This window comes from Phragmites australis, chromosome 1 (assembly GCF_958298935.1).
Source record: "Phragmites australis chromosome 1, lpPhrAust1.1, whole genome shotgun sequence".
Lineage (NCBI taxonomy): Eukaryota > Viridiplantae > Streptophyta > Magnoliopsida > Poales > Poaceae > Phragmites > Phragmites australis.
In genome coordinates, this window is record NC_084921.1 from 49014890 (window position 1) to 49029235 (window position 14346).

At 42.9% G+C, this 14346-nt stretch overlaps 2 protein-coding genes across 3 annotated transcripts; one reads left to right on the forward strand and one right to left on the reverse strand.

Annotated features, from left to right (window-relative positions):
- The first annotated feature begins 3839 nt into the window (after positions 1-3839).
- Positions 3840-6591, forward strand: LOC133924453 (probable mannose-1-phosphate guanylyltransferase 3). 2 transcript variants are annotated; one of them, XM_062369997.1, is made up of 5 exons: positions 3843-4026; positions 4259-4403; positions 4974-5036; positions 5129-5368; positions 5440-6591. In XM_062369997.1, exons 2-5 carry the CDS (start codon positions 4293-4295, stop codon positions 6109-6111), a joined length of 1086 nt encoding a protein of 361 aa, XP_062225981.1. In that variant the 5' UTR covers positions 3843-4026; positions 4259-4292; the 3' UTR covers positions 6112-6591. The 2 variants fall into 2 exon arrangements, with proteins under 2 accessions (XP_062225989.1, XP_062225981.1); XM_062370005.1 differs by lacking the exon at positions 4259-4403 and having other exon boundaries at positions 3840-4026.
- Positions 6592-7593: 1002 nt separating this feature from the next.
- Positions 7594-10030, reverse strand: LOC133924467 (CASP-like protein 5B1). The gene is made up of 3 exons (XM_062370017.1): positions 9575-10030; positions 8557-8689; positions 7594-7982 (listed from the first exon to the last, which is right to left on the reverse strand). Exons 1-3 carry the CDS (start codon positions 9703-9705, stop codon positions 7782-7784), a joined length of 465 nt encoding a protein of 154 aa, XP_062226001.1. The 5' UTR covers positions 9706-10030; the 3' UTR covers positions 7594-7781.
- Between the last annotated feature and the right edge of the window lie 4316 nt (positions 10031-14346).

A 14346-nucleotide genomic window follows, 5' to 3' on the forward strand; every position in this document is an offset into this window, starting at 1 on the left:
GGATTTATGTGGTACTAGAGGTACACCAGATGTGATAATAGGAACTGCGGAGAGAGGTGTAGACCCTACTAGGACCAAAAAACCTTTAGATATGACTTGTTATCTGGTTTTGAATTACTCCAAGATGTTTTAAAACTATTAGTAAAGAATATAACTGAATGATTGTATAAAAGTGTTTTACGCTTAAAACTAAACTGTAAAGTCTTATTCTTGAAGTACCCTTTATGCATCTATCAATCATTTGAAATAATATATGACTTACTGAGTACCTTTCATACTCACTTTTGCTATCATTTAGATTAGGAAGCCACTGTCAAGTACGTCGAGTATGGAGGTACGGATGAAGAGTAGAGTTAGAATTCGCACCGTATCTGTCTATGTCTTAAGTAGTTATTTCTATTGTATCTTAGGTAGTTATCTAGGTTGATCAAGTTTATAATATATATAATATTTTGTACTCTGAATTTTAATATCTTATATAGTAAATTTGATTATAATATTATAATTATTATACTATATATATCAGCTACTTATTAAAAATTGATACAAAGAAGAAAAAAATCCCAAGAAATTAGAGCCATACAGTTAGGACGTGTTCAATAACTTGGCGAGCCCAACAGTGACAACCCCTGTCCCGTCCTCTGCGGCTCTAAGATCATCTCCAACCATATTCCTTTCATTTCGTTCCCTTCCCGATTCCCTTCCCCGTTCTCATTCTCTTTATTTCCTCTTATCTCCAACAGCTTCCCCTCGAGGGGAATCGCGAAGGGAAAGGAGAGAGAATCCTGTCCTGAAGGGAATGACCCTAGGAATCCCGTCGTGACGGGAACCGTGAAGGGAAACCGTTGGAGCGCTGAAGGGAACGAAAATCCCGTCGTGAAGTGATTTTGGTCCCTGAAGGAAAACCGTTGGAGGTGATCTAAGAGCCACCCCTACCCGCGCAGCGGCTGCACCGGCCGGAAGCCCATGGGAACTGGTGCGCCTTCCATCTCGGTTTCTCTCCTCTCTCCTTTCTCCTCCCGTGCGCGACAGAGCAGAGCCACTAATACGTACTGAATGAATTATTTGGGTTGATCAGGAGTTCCTGTCGAGAAGCACTCTTGATCCGAGCAAGTATGGCAAATTTAATCATTTAATAAAACAACTATGAAAATATTGAGACTAATAGACGGTTAGATTTAATCTATAATACTTTTAAGCCTGGAGGGGTTGAACACTCGACCACACTCATTGACCTTGCACCGGCAGCTGGCAGCGACACGGTGTTTAGCTGGAACTTGAACTCTATCACTCTCCTGTTCAAGAGAAAAGTGTAGGACTCGGTTGATTTCCAGTGGATTACGCCACCGGGCAGTTGAAGGTTTCCACTGCGTCTAGGTGTATCTAACGATCAGCACCACAATCATGATTTTGAAAGAGTCTTCTTTCCTCGCGGAGCAGGTAAGCTGTAAACTTCCGGGCGCTGAAAAGTGCATCCGGACATGATCACTTCCCAATCGCAAACTCGTGTAAGACTACGCAACCATTTTCTTCCGAGTGTCGTTTCCTGGAATGCACTGGCCCAAAACCCACTGGCTATCCATTCTGCGGGCAATAGAAGTAAAAAACCATCGAACTGTCGATCCATGAGATATGCACATCACCACATCAGAGTTAAGCTCAATGTGTCATTCAGAGAACAGCAGCAACATTCAGAGTGGTATTTGATCCATTGTTTGGGTTCCGGTCTCGGTTCAAACAGTGCTTCCCAAAGTCTTGTTGCCAGGCTATTGGATTAGTTGTCCATGTCCCTTTCATGGTGACTTTACCGGGCCTTTTTATACCCCATCGTTTCTCAAGTTTCCTTGGCCACTACTCATCATCCTATCTAGCTCTCTGATTCATAAATCACACAGGGCAACAGCTTCTGATTTCTGAAACCACTCTAGCTTCTCTCATGGAAGGCATCATCCCGTTCATCTTCAAGGTCGTAGCGCAGTACAAGGAAGAAGGGAATGCACCCTTCGGTGGCATGATATTCTCTGACTCCGAGGAGCCGTCGCCGGCCTCGTACGTGCTCCTGCCAGGGGATTCTGACGGCCGACACGGCGATGATAGGAACCGACAGCTCTGTCCGACGTCTGTGCACTCCGAGGAGGTCACCACCTGCACCGCGCGGCCGTCTCCCCTCCGATGCTCGACGCTGCACCGGAGGGTCTAGGATCGTCAACGAGGGGCAGAGCAAGCGAAGGCTCAAAAGAGGTGTTTCCACCTCCTTGCTCTTTTTCTTTTTTCCCCCTCTTCTCTTACACCATCTTCTCAATCTAAAATCCCATGTGCAAACAGTAAGTGAGAAGCAGTACTGGGAATGAGCCCACTAGCTTCAGGATCGATTGCATTTTCTTTTAGCTTTTGTGCTTCGTTAATGAGGCGCTAAGTCTCAAAGGAGGCTGTGCAAGTTAAAGATGGAGTGTTTGTAGTGTGGAAAATAAATTTATGTACGAATAGCTGGTTTGTGCGCAACAGCACAAATCATGTATGCAAAGCATGGTTGCAAAACAGTGGTGCTATGCACCATGATTGTCTCGTCACTGAATGCAACGAGTCCTGCAGGATGGTTATTTCCGTCAAGTCTGACTAATCTCTTTCCGAACTTGCATTTTGGTGGCTCAAATGATTTTTTTTTTTGAGAGAATGGTGGTCCAATTGATTGTATGTCTACTAGCCTAATGGGCATATCGCACTGCAAAATGAAGCCTAACGGGCCATGGGCCCACAAGAGAGCTGTTTGGGAGTCCGTACACGCTACAAATGTACGTGAGGAAAAGGAGGTGCAGAACCTGCACATCACGCCGCATGACTGTATGTGATACCCTGAAAATATTCAGCTCGTCTAATGGCACTGCACAAGATCATTAGAAGATACTACGACATGGCATTTTCTGCCATGCGTATCACGCTGCGTTTCACTGAGGTGTACAGTATAATATAGCCCGTCGGTCCCAAACTCCAACGAGCAAGACGCAGATCACGATTTCTTATTTGCAAGCAAAGCAACCCGGCCGATTCCTTGGGTTCCCTCAAAAAGGGCCGATATCTGCCGGGTTTCGCGACGCACTAGCAGGTGCGTGTCGCTGCGGAATCAATATGCCGAATCTTTTTGTTCCCCTCAAACTTAAAGCCCGTCAGGTTGGGTTGAAGCCTTTTAGCTTTTAGCTGATAAAGCTGTTTTTATGGTCTCCGATTTTTAATCGTTGGCTTTTTTATATTGATATTTGTAATAAATTTTTAGTTTTTTACCCATCAAAAACTAAAAAAATTATCTCAACTAACTCCTCAGCTTTTAATTTATCTCATTATAAATCAGTTTTTAACTTTCTAAAGTTAGCTCAATAACTAGACTGTTTAATTCGACTTCTAACTTTCGAAAAGATAAAAAAGCCGAATCAAACATAGTCTTAGGAGGTGCACTCAGTTGACTGCTTCCGGTGATTGTTAGGAGAGAGCTTCGTTCGTCATTAGATTTAAAAGAGTTCTTCAGAAGGGAGGTCGGCTATCGGTAGTGGCACAATGGGCTACGACACGACTGCTCCAGGGTAGTCGGCAACGGCGTGGTTCGCGAAAAGAGAAGTGGGCATATATGTACTTTTTCTTAACTTTTCAGGTCTGCAGGGGAAAAACAAATAAAATTGATACATGACGGGTAAAATGCTTTAAAGTAGCAAATAAGTAAGATTTTGTGAAACCCGATGATATTTTAGTATACCATCTCGGAAAGGTAATATTTAAGAGTGTGTCATCCGTTAGAGTAGAAAAAAATAATTAATCCGTTGCAGACCTCCATCGAGGAAGGGTTGAGAAGAAACGAAAGCCTTATGAAGGAGGCCTTACGCTTGTGTTGGGCCCGCGAGCCAAACCCCCTCGCCTCGCTACGGTCTGGTCGCTCACCTCTTTGGCGCCCGGAAGGGGAAGGAGGCAATCGACCGACGCAGGGAGAGCGCGACAGTGCGAGCGCTCCAGATCTCATCCTGTCGTCTCCTTTTCCCGGTAATTCTCGTCTTTTGCTCGTAAGTGTCCCTAGCGTTCTTGGATGGATGGATTCTCTCCGTCCAGTTAGTCACGAATTTGTTTGCTGAAAGATAGATTAGGTTTCCTCAGTTAAGCCCTTTGCAGATCGATCGTACCCATGTCCCCTATTATTTTTCCCCTTTTGTTGCGCTGCATAGTAGATAGGCTGAGGTTGTCTTTCTTTATTTGAATTGTGATGTGCGACAAACAGAGATTTGGGGAGGAAGAAGAGGAGGTGCTTCACCATGAAGGCGCTCATTCTTGTTGGGGGTTTTGGAACCCGCCTTCGCCCTTTGACTCTCAGCTTCCCCAAGCCCCTTGTTGATTTTGCAAACAAGCCCATGATTCTGCATCAGGTAAATACTCGTTAAGCTGATAGAATATGAGAATTGTAATTTTAGTGGAGGGAATATGAGCATTGTAGTGTGAGACCGGTATTCTTACAGCTTATTGGCATAAGCGGCTCAGTATTTGGCAATCTAGTATCACTCGCCTTGAGGAGCAGTACTGGGCTCTCCATGAGTAGAAGTGCTTACAGTTGCTTTGGTATTCTGTGCCCATGTACACATCATTTAACCATGCACCATTAGCATTTGGTTCCTTTCAAAAAACCAATAGCATTTGGTAGTGCTGTGACTGAATTTAGCTAAAAAAATCATTAGCCCGGCAACAATTACTTTCCTTAGTAGCATCCTCTTTGTTTTACAAGATTTATGCTTCTGCGTGGGAAAATATTTAATTCATTATGTACCACATCACAATTTCCTCTCTGTTTTTTTTCTTCCCTCAAAGATGTCAAACAGTTTTCCGCCTCTAGGGAATTTTCTTTAAATCCAAGTACATATGTTAGCACCAACCAAGTGATTTGGGATTGTTTTTAAGAGAAACTTGTTTCGGGGGAACTAAAACCTACTCACTCTGTGCAGATCGAAGCACTGAAAGAAGTTGGGGTGACAGAGGTTGTTTTAGCCATCAACTACCGCCCAGAGGTAAAAAGAACAGATCATCTATCTTCCACCATTTCACTTAGCCATCTGTATTTAGCTTCTGCAATCTAATCGGTTTGTTTTATATCTTCCAGGTGATGATTAATTTCTTGAAGGACTTTGAGGATAAGCTTGGCATCACAATCACATGCTCCCAAGAGACTGAGCCCTTAGGAACTGCTGGCCCTCTTGCTCTTGCAAGGGACAAGCTTGCGGATGGATCTGGTGAGCCGTTCTTTGTCCTCAACAGTGATGTCATTAGTGAGTACCCATTTGCTGAGCTCATAGAGTTTCACAAGAGCCATGGCGGTGAGGCAACAATTATGGTCACTAAGGTAAATCATTGCTTCTCCACCTCCTTATGGAATCAACCTGTATATGTGAACTGACTATTATTTCAATATAGGTGGATGAGCCATCAAAATATGGTGTTGTGGTTATGGAGGAGGCAACTGGAAGGGTGGAAAGATTTGTGGAGAAGCCAAAAAGATTTGTGGGCAACAAGATCAATGCTGGGATTTACTTGCTGAACCTATCGGTCCTTGACCGCATTGAACTGAGGCCAACTTCAATTGAGAAAGAGATCTTCCCTCAAATTGCAGCTGATCAACAGCTCTTTGCGATGGTCCTTCCAGGTTTTTGGATGGATGTTGGTCAGCCAAGGGACTACATTACTGGCTTGCGTCTTTATCTAGATTCACTTAGGAAGAAATCAGCTGCCCGGCTAGCTACTGGAGCACATGTTGTTGGCAACGTGCTGGTGCATGAGAGTGCCAAAATTGGAGAGAGTTGTCTGATTGGTCCTGATGTTGCTATTGGACCTGGATGTGTCGTGGAGGATGGCGTGAGGCTTTCCCGATGCACTGTTATGCGTGATGTGCGTATTAAGAAGCATGCTTGCATCTCAAACAGCATTATTGGGTGGCACTCAACTGTTGGACAATGGGCACGGATAGAGAATATGACCATCCTGGGGGAGGATGTTCATGTATGTGATGAGGTATACAGCAACGGTGGCGTTGTTCTCCCACACAAAGAGATCAAGTCAAGTATCCTGAAGCCTGAGATTGTTATGTGAGCTTAACTGTTTTAGCTATGGTACATTCTTAGGTTCTTTTATGAAGGGAGAATTGCAAACCCCCCCCCCCCCCCCATGAATGGTCTTGGTCCTAGTGCAAACAGCTTGATACATGTTCATCTGTTAAATTATTGACAATGTACGCTTATTGTTCACTTCCACTCTTGTTCTCCAGTGAGCTTTTTGGTTTCTTGGTCCGCAGAAGTTTAATAACATAGCAAAAATAAGTGAAAAGATTGTGTTCCAAGGTATCTTTGAGTATGCTTGATATGAATATCCAGATTCTGTTGAAATACAATGTTCTTCAGCCTTGCACCAAGAGGAACCGAAGATATTGAAGTATCAATGAAGAAGCTGTATGGATGGGAAATCTGTTTTTGTTGCTTAAATGCTCTTCAGTAGAAATGTATACGTAAGCCCAGATGTGTGATGTAACCGAATATTGCCTCTATATAATTTTATACCAATGTCTGGCTGCTACCTTGTCCGTGGTTCCCAAGTGCTGTTTTGGTCCGTCAGCTGAGGGCTATGCTTGTTGCTCTCTGTTCTAGAAGTCTAGATCTTCTAGAACTGATACGTTCGCAGTTTGAATAAAATGTTGGAACTGTAGCGTCGTGCATCGGATATTGCTCAATCTTTTAGCAAGTGATGCGCAAGTATACGATCACACTTTTGATAATATGCAACATCGATCTGACAGTTTGAACAGTTGTAGATATCGCAGTTGGTGAGCTATAAGATTTGGGCCTTGCTGTTCCGGGCTTTTCAGTTGTGATGTGTGGTGATTTTTCTCTGCACTGGCAGTTGTTTCTCTCGCTGTCGCCTTCTCCTGTAACCGTTCTAAAAAAGTCTGGCATTTGTCTTAATGCTGAAAGAGTGATGGATTATTTGTCCTGAACTTCCGCTGCTGGCGTCTCAATCAATTAGACAAATAATCAATCGTGTCATCGTAGCCAACAAAATGAAAAACCATCTTGTCCTTCAATGAGACTCCTGTAACTCGAGGAATTGTGTGGATTGGACCGACCCACATTATTTTCTAGATAGATTCCAGAATTTGTTGTAGACATATAATGTGGCCTGGAGAAACTCATACAATGGACCGAGTATACTGTGACTGCAAAAAACAGCCGCATAAACTTGTATCCCCCCTTTTTTTATTGAGACAAAAACCTATCATGATGTTTTCATGTCATGGTATCTGCGGTAGAAAATTGAAATAGCATCTGTTTTGGTTGCAAATCCTTGTCCTTGGATTCTTTTGATCTCAGCGTCCCTATCATATTCAATCATCCAAGGACTTCTGCAATATTTGCTATGAGCAATTTTTTTTTAAAATGAGGTCACTCGATGTGTCATTCTCCAGAACAACATGAGTTGGAAATTGACATTGGTAACTTATGTTAAGAAGCTAACCAGCAGCAGTATCCATCTTTTTAGGAACCAAGTTATTTTTTTGTAAAAAATATTTAAAAAATGGCATGTACTAGAAGAGAACTTGCTTATCCAAAGCAATTGGACAAATGTTTGACCAAATGGAACAAATATTCTTGCCCAAAAGGGTTCATGGAGTATGCCACAGAATTTTTCAGCCTTTCTATTGTGTGATCTGCTTCAAAAATGAGCTCGTATACACTACAGACAGAGCTTACACAAGGTTATTCACTTATTCACAACGAAGCAAGGAGCCAAAACATTACAAGAGCGGATGTAGCACTAAACGCACAAGAAAGAAATGCAAATGCTGTGGCGACTTCAAATCTAACACAAGGGAGTTGGGGATCCCTTCTGCAGAAGTATACATCCCTTTCGAAAAGTACAACTACACCTCCTGCTGAGCAAGCCGCAGCAAATGATAGAATTGCTGCTACCTGCATCATGTAGAGCAATCGTTCAGACTTTTGAAGCAACATTTCAATAGTTAAAATGTCAGTACACATGCTTAATAAAAATATGTCCAATACCAACATGGCTTGATCTTATTGTTCACACGAAACTAGTGTGTAAACTCATACAAATTACTTGCAGTTCATCTATTTCAGTTCAAACTCAAACTGGTAAAATATCATCTGAAACTAACACAAGAAGCTTCGACTTCATGAACATGTAAAACTAGGTAATGCTACTTATTATACAGTGTAGCTTAGATTTTACTAGCTTGCAACATTCGAACAAAAGTTGGATAATATTACTGTCTCTTAATATGTAATGTGAAATGAGCAGACAAAATAGAGCAGGGACGCTTAACATGTTTCCTTTTCAATTCCTAATTCGATTCATACGAAGAGCAGGAATATGACATCCTAGGTGATAAGATTTGTAAGTAGAAAATGCTGCCAAAAAGTGAGAGGTCAATTTATTTAGTAATCGATCACTTTGGATGGTAGAAAAAATAAATGACGATAAATAATATATAACATTATAAAAAACTTGTAAAATTTTTACCCAGTCGCCAACAACAAATAAGCTCATGAGAAAAGCTTGATGGAGATCCTTTCTCAATACCAACGCATAGAAATCAAGACACGCAAGTCCCAAGCTCCATAGTGCTTGTAGTCCCATAGATGCAATCAAGTAACTGAGATTTGATAGCAGTGACAAAAAAGGGTTACATTGGAAACCATGCTAATGCTAAAAATCCAAAAGATAATGCACTGATGTCAACGAATATGCCGTTGCATGGGCACAAATGGTTGCATAACCAGATATTTGCATTCACATGACAGTCAGAAGCCAATATCCAAACTTAGTAGAGATGAAAGCATATGCCACGCATACAAAATAATATAACAGTTGCAATGAACTACTCATATGCCTTGTTATACTAAAGAGTTACTAACAGAGATAAATTTTGACTTTGTTCACTAAAAGAACAAATGGTGAACATCCCGTCAAGCAACTCAATGTTCCCACAAAGGGATATGCACATATGAATTCTAGTGGATGTACATACTTCAAAATATAGGTTCTTCCTGGTGCTGGTCAATCAACCAATCGGTTTAACTGCTTGTCAATTTGCAGGGTTGGCTGGTCAGATCCTAAACTTTAGGGTGGGGCAAATTTTCATTTCAATGTTCCGAAATGCACAAAGTGCTCAGGAAAGGAGGCCTCTTTCAAATGGATTGTACAAACAAGACGAACATGTCCAGAGGGAACCAATTGCAACGGAAACTACACCCTGAATCACAACCATGCGTCTCAACGCTAATAACTAAAACAAGTAATCAGGCAGAATCATGCTTACATGATTATCCAGCTAGCGTAGCAGATAACCCATCAACTATATCAGCGAATTCCGTGGCTCCATCACACTGCTCAAGCGTATAAGATGCTACCAGACCAGATGGCTCATGAGTCATGGCCACCAGTAGGATCCATAATCCAACCCGATATTCACGAGAACTAACATACAGGCGCAACGCTAAGCAAATCGAGGGACAAGAAAACGGGGGCAAGGCGGTACCAGAAGGCGGTGTAGTTGGTGAATCCAGGCGCAGAGGCCATGACGCAGATGCACGCGGCGGCGAAGGCGAGCTGGCCCGCCCGCAGAGCCAGGCCGCCCCACGTCCCGGGGCGGCCGGCCATCTCCCTCATCCCACCGGCCTCCAGCCGCCGCCCTCTCAGAAGACGCCACTCCGGCGGTCGGCGGCCATGTGAGGCGGGCGGACTAGGCGGGTCTCGGTGGGCGGCGAGCCGGCGACGCGGCGTGCGCGAAGGAGCGGCGAAAAGTTGGTGGCTTTCGTGCTGGGACTGGGAAACGATGACGAGGATTTGGGAATTTTCAAAGAAGGCGGAGGGGAGACTCTGCGATGGACGGGACAAAGGTGGCGCGTTTTGGGGAACGGCGGCAACCAAACGTTGGTGCGCGGTTTGGGTCAAGCGCACGGGGGAGGAGTTAGAGGCGCCGGTTAACCGCCGGCAGGGCGGGACTCGGTGGGTTGTATCTACTACTCTATATAAAGCAGAGTAACTCCTAATTTTATTCTGCACCCCTTAGTAAAAAACCACGGCCATCCCACCTCCCACACAAAAAACCGAAAAGAACTCATACCCTATCCTGACTTCACTCTCACCTAATAAAAATAGAAGAACCGGTCTCTTATCTTATCCTTCCCACCTAACCCTAACCCGCAGCACCGCTCCCCACCGACCAACCAAACCAGTCTCTTATCCTATCCTCCCCACCTAACCCTAACCCACAGTGCCGCTCCCCACCGACCAACTGATGTTGTGCCACCCCTTCCCTTAGTCGCAGCTCCATGCCTCTCCCCCGCACCATGCATCCTCTCAGCCACTACACACATCTTCGGTGCGCCAGCCGTAGGCTATGTGAGAAGATTATGCGGCATGCGGCGACATATGAGGAGTGGGTGCATGCTACCAAGGTGCTCGACAAAATGTCCGAGCAAGTCCATGAATGGACAAGATCGGACCGTCCCCGTATTAGCATCTCCTCCTCTCTGCAAGCTGCCGGTAAGGTGCCGGCATCTTCTCACGGCCGTCCTGGGCACTTTGAGGTCGACCTCGTTGTGAGCCTTCACATCTCTGCCGTGTTTCGCTGCTACCTCAGATGCCATACCGACGCCATCCCTATCGTCGACCGCATGGTCGCCACACCGGTACCGTCGATGCCCCCGAGGGCGACGGTAACGGCAAGGGGGCAATGAGTAGCAGGCCGACCAGAAGGGGAAATCCTTCATCGTGTTCATCTCCTTCCCTACCGGCGACCGCTTAGGTGAGTACGCCTGCATTTCTTCGCTAGCTCGCCCAATCCAACGATCAACGCGACATTCAAAGCCCCGACCATGCACTTGGTCATGCGGCACTCTCATCCCGTCCGTTGTCCGATAAGCCGAGGGCCCCGGGTGATCCATCCGTAGCGATTGTGCACTGCACTCCTCCTCCATCCACTAGTAATGGACTGACGTGGTTTGGAGATCCATTCGGGCTTGGGATTGCTTTCTTTTGTTGCTAAGGAACCCTAGCTTGCTTGGACGTGAGCTTTGTGTTGGGAGTTTGTAGGAACGAGATTGATGACTAGAAGAGGGTGAATAGGCGTCTCAACAAATTTTTTTTGTAATTGATGGCTTTCTCCTATTTGGATCACCTAACACACGTCAAAAACTCAAGCGAAAGTAAAAATAGAGAGAAGTTTTAACAAGAGAAAATCGAGATAACACAACTCCACGGATGGTATATGAATCATATGTCCCATTTAAGATCAATTCATGTGTCTTAGCACTCAAAAGATCACAACTTGCAAGAAACAAGAAAAGATGAATACCGAGCAACGAAACTCTCCAAATTGATTATCTAGAGGTAATTAAATTCAAGACTCCATCACATAAGTGTGTATATGCGAATTTTATGCCTCTAGCAACAAGAAGAATGACCTCATAAGGTACTAAAATTTCAACAAAAAAAACAAAATGGAAATAAAAACGAGAAACCGAAAAACTTGCAAACTTGTAAGAGAACCAATAGAGGAAACTAGAAGGAGGGGAATTCAAGTATATGCAAAAACATAAACTTCATTACTCAAAGAGGTTAACCCTATTTTAGACAGATTACAAAATTTAATCTCTTAAAACTCTCACATATTACATAGGCTAAACACTCATCATTTTCTCATCTAAAATCATAGCTCTAAGATCTCAAATAGGTGTTACAAGTGGACTCAAGTGGCTGGTTTGAACTCTCTCATAGCCCTACGCCTCTATCTATAGGCCTAGAAAATTTGACCTCTAAGTTTTCTAACTTTTTTCCAAAATACCTCTCTCTTGCAGTACACTCCTACTTACTACCGAGGGTATTTTTGTCCATTTTCTTCTCCATTTATTGGACGGCCGCGGCGCCTTCACTACTTAGCTTCACCTCAATGCAAGCTTTGCGAACTCCTCCAATCCTCCCACGGTTTTGAGGCCAAACCGTGAAACCGCCAGCACGCTTCTCAAAGCATGACTCGCCGCCTTGCTTACACCTTAAGCAAGCGTTTCAATATCGACGTGTGTACTCCGTCATGCGATCCTGACCGCTAGCAAACCTCTTCCGCTCCCGATCTCTCGGACCGCCTCTTCACTTGCACCGACATCCCCTTCGCTTGACTTTGTCAACACGTCGTTTCCATCCACCTTCCATGCTTTGCTTGACCTCCACGTGTTCAGCTAGAATCACCTTTGAATCCACCCGCCCTCCTTGATCGTCCGGCACCAAGCACTCCGCTTGGTCCCGATCATCCCGCCATCAACTGCCAAGTTGCATCATCACATGTACACCATAAGACAAGCAAACACATATCTTCAACTTCAATTTCAGTTAGTCCATAATCAATATGCTCAAATGAAATCCCAAATCACATCAAAGCTCATGCAAAAATGAAGATCATCAAGCCATATAAATACCAATATCAATCATTCATCACAAATACACAATGCACATTTTAACTTGGTTTCTCGGAGTTCCTTTAGCTACTCTGGGCAAATGAATCCTAATATTTCTTTGTTGTCAAACCTCAAGTTTGTTTTTTCAAAGATTGGTTGTATGTTAATATAGAATTGTTTTTGCAGGTTAAAATTGCTTAAGTGAATGAGAAGAATGGAGCTGCATGTTTGAGCATCATGACTGATGAGAAACATTTCAGGTGACCGTGGGTTGGTATTTGAGTGTTTATTGGGGTTATAGATGCTTAGCTCAATTTCTTAAATTGTATAGGGAAGTTTTGATGCTGGTGCTAGTAGATTTTTTGTTCTCTATTTGTTGTTCCATCTCAGGAGAGTACCTGCATTTTCATGGTCAATTTCTTTTACAGAAATGAATGTGCTATCATTTGCATAGTTACCTGATCATTTTACCTGTGATGTTGAATGTTGCCCACCAGATGTAAGTACCGTTCTCACTTAAGATTGGGTAGCTCTTGGAAATCAAATAGTGTCAGCATTCTTGCACCATATGAATATACATACTATTACTATTTTTCTAACTTTGCCTCATAAACACCTTTTCCATATACTATTCTTGACGAAGAATTTTTTTTTTCTCACCTGGTGCTTACCATCTATATGTGCAGAGGTTGTTCTTTAAGTCTGCCATATGTGTTATTTACATGATATTTTTACCATGGTTTTGTTCAGGAGCTTAGTTTTGCATTCTGCTTTGGGAGAAATTATTGGAATATTTGGGTGGTAACAATACTTCAAGAGACATTAAGCAAGTCTTTTGAATTACTGCACACATCCTTTTGTGCAAATGTATTCAGTGCCATTGTTCTACAGGTTAACATGTAACTAGTTGGGCAATTGAGACACTGGAGCTTTTCCCCTTGCTTATGACTGTAGATATGTTCGAGTGTTTCAAGATAATGGTGGCAAATGAAATTATGTTAATGCTCAAGGTTTGTTTTGCAGTTAATCCTTCAATTGATTCCTCTATGTAATATTACTTTCCTCTTTACTTTTTAATATTTGTTATGCTTGAAAATGTATTTTGCAACAGTTTTAGTTAAATCAATTCATACTGCTATATTTGTGTGGTAATTAGATTAATTGTTAGAAGCAACAAGAGAAAGACATGTGCAGCCTATGCCAAGCACTTTCTTACATTCAATTTTTCCTATGGCTTGGGGAAAATGATCTTCTTACAGGTGGAAATAGAAGCAGTCAGTTGTTCCTTAGGCTATAACTTAAAGAAACACATAGAAAAGGTGGTTGGATCATTCTTCTTTATCTTTTCCTATATTTTAGCTTGGTGTTCCATACTGAAACACATATTGCTTGTAGCTGATAAAACAGATCATTATGCTTGGTTGGTTTTGACATTTGGTGGACAAGATTCTTGATCAGTTTTTTTTAACCATTGTGGTTGAAGGTATTTATTCTTTGGCTGTGCCATAAATATCCAGATGACTGTATGCTGCTGAATGTTATTGCAATTTCACCTTCCCGTGTGAGGATTATTGTCTACAAAATTGATTGCCAGTTCACTTTGATGAATATTCCTGCAATTTTGCCTCCCTCTCTGAATATTAGTGTCTAGAGAATGGATGCCCTGTGCACTTAGATGTTATAGTTATTGTTGAATTCGATGAGGTATCTACAATTACATGCATATCAGTGCTGAGTTCTTTTTTATTTCTTCCATGTTTATTTTTGTGATTGTATTTCCTTGCATAGGCAGCTGTTTGTCCCATGAAACTAACCCTTTTCAAGTGAAATTAAGTTGTAGCTTTTGATATCTCAT

Coding starts and splice junctions, on each gene's coding strand:
- LOC133924453 (XM_062369997.1), top strand. CDS start 4,293: ATGAAGGCGCTCATTCTTGTTGGGGGTTTTGGAACCCGCCTTCGCCCT. Junction 5,037..5,128: donor CCATCAACTACCGCCCAGAG/GTAAAAAGAACA, acceptor TATATCTTCCAG/GTGATGATTAATTTCTTGAA. Junction 5,369..5,439: donor CAACAATTATGGTCACTAAG/GTAAATCATTGC, acceptor ATTTCAATATAG/GTGGATGAGCCATCAAAATA.
- LOC133924467 (XM_062370017.1), bottom strand. CDS start 9,705: ATGAGGGAGATGGCCGGCCGCCCCGGGACGTGGGGCGGCCTGGCTCTG. Junction 8,690..9,574: donor ACCAACTACACCGCCTTCTG/GTACCGCCTTGC, acceptor ATCAAATCTCAG/TTACTTGATTGCATCTATGG. Junction 7,983..8,556: donor TATTTGTTGTTGGCGACTGG/GTAAAAATTTTA, acceptor TACATGATGCAG/GTAGCAGCAATTCTATCATT.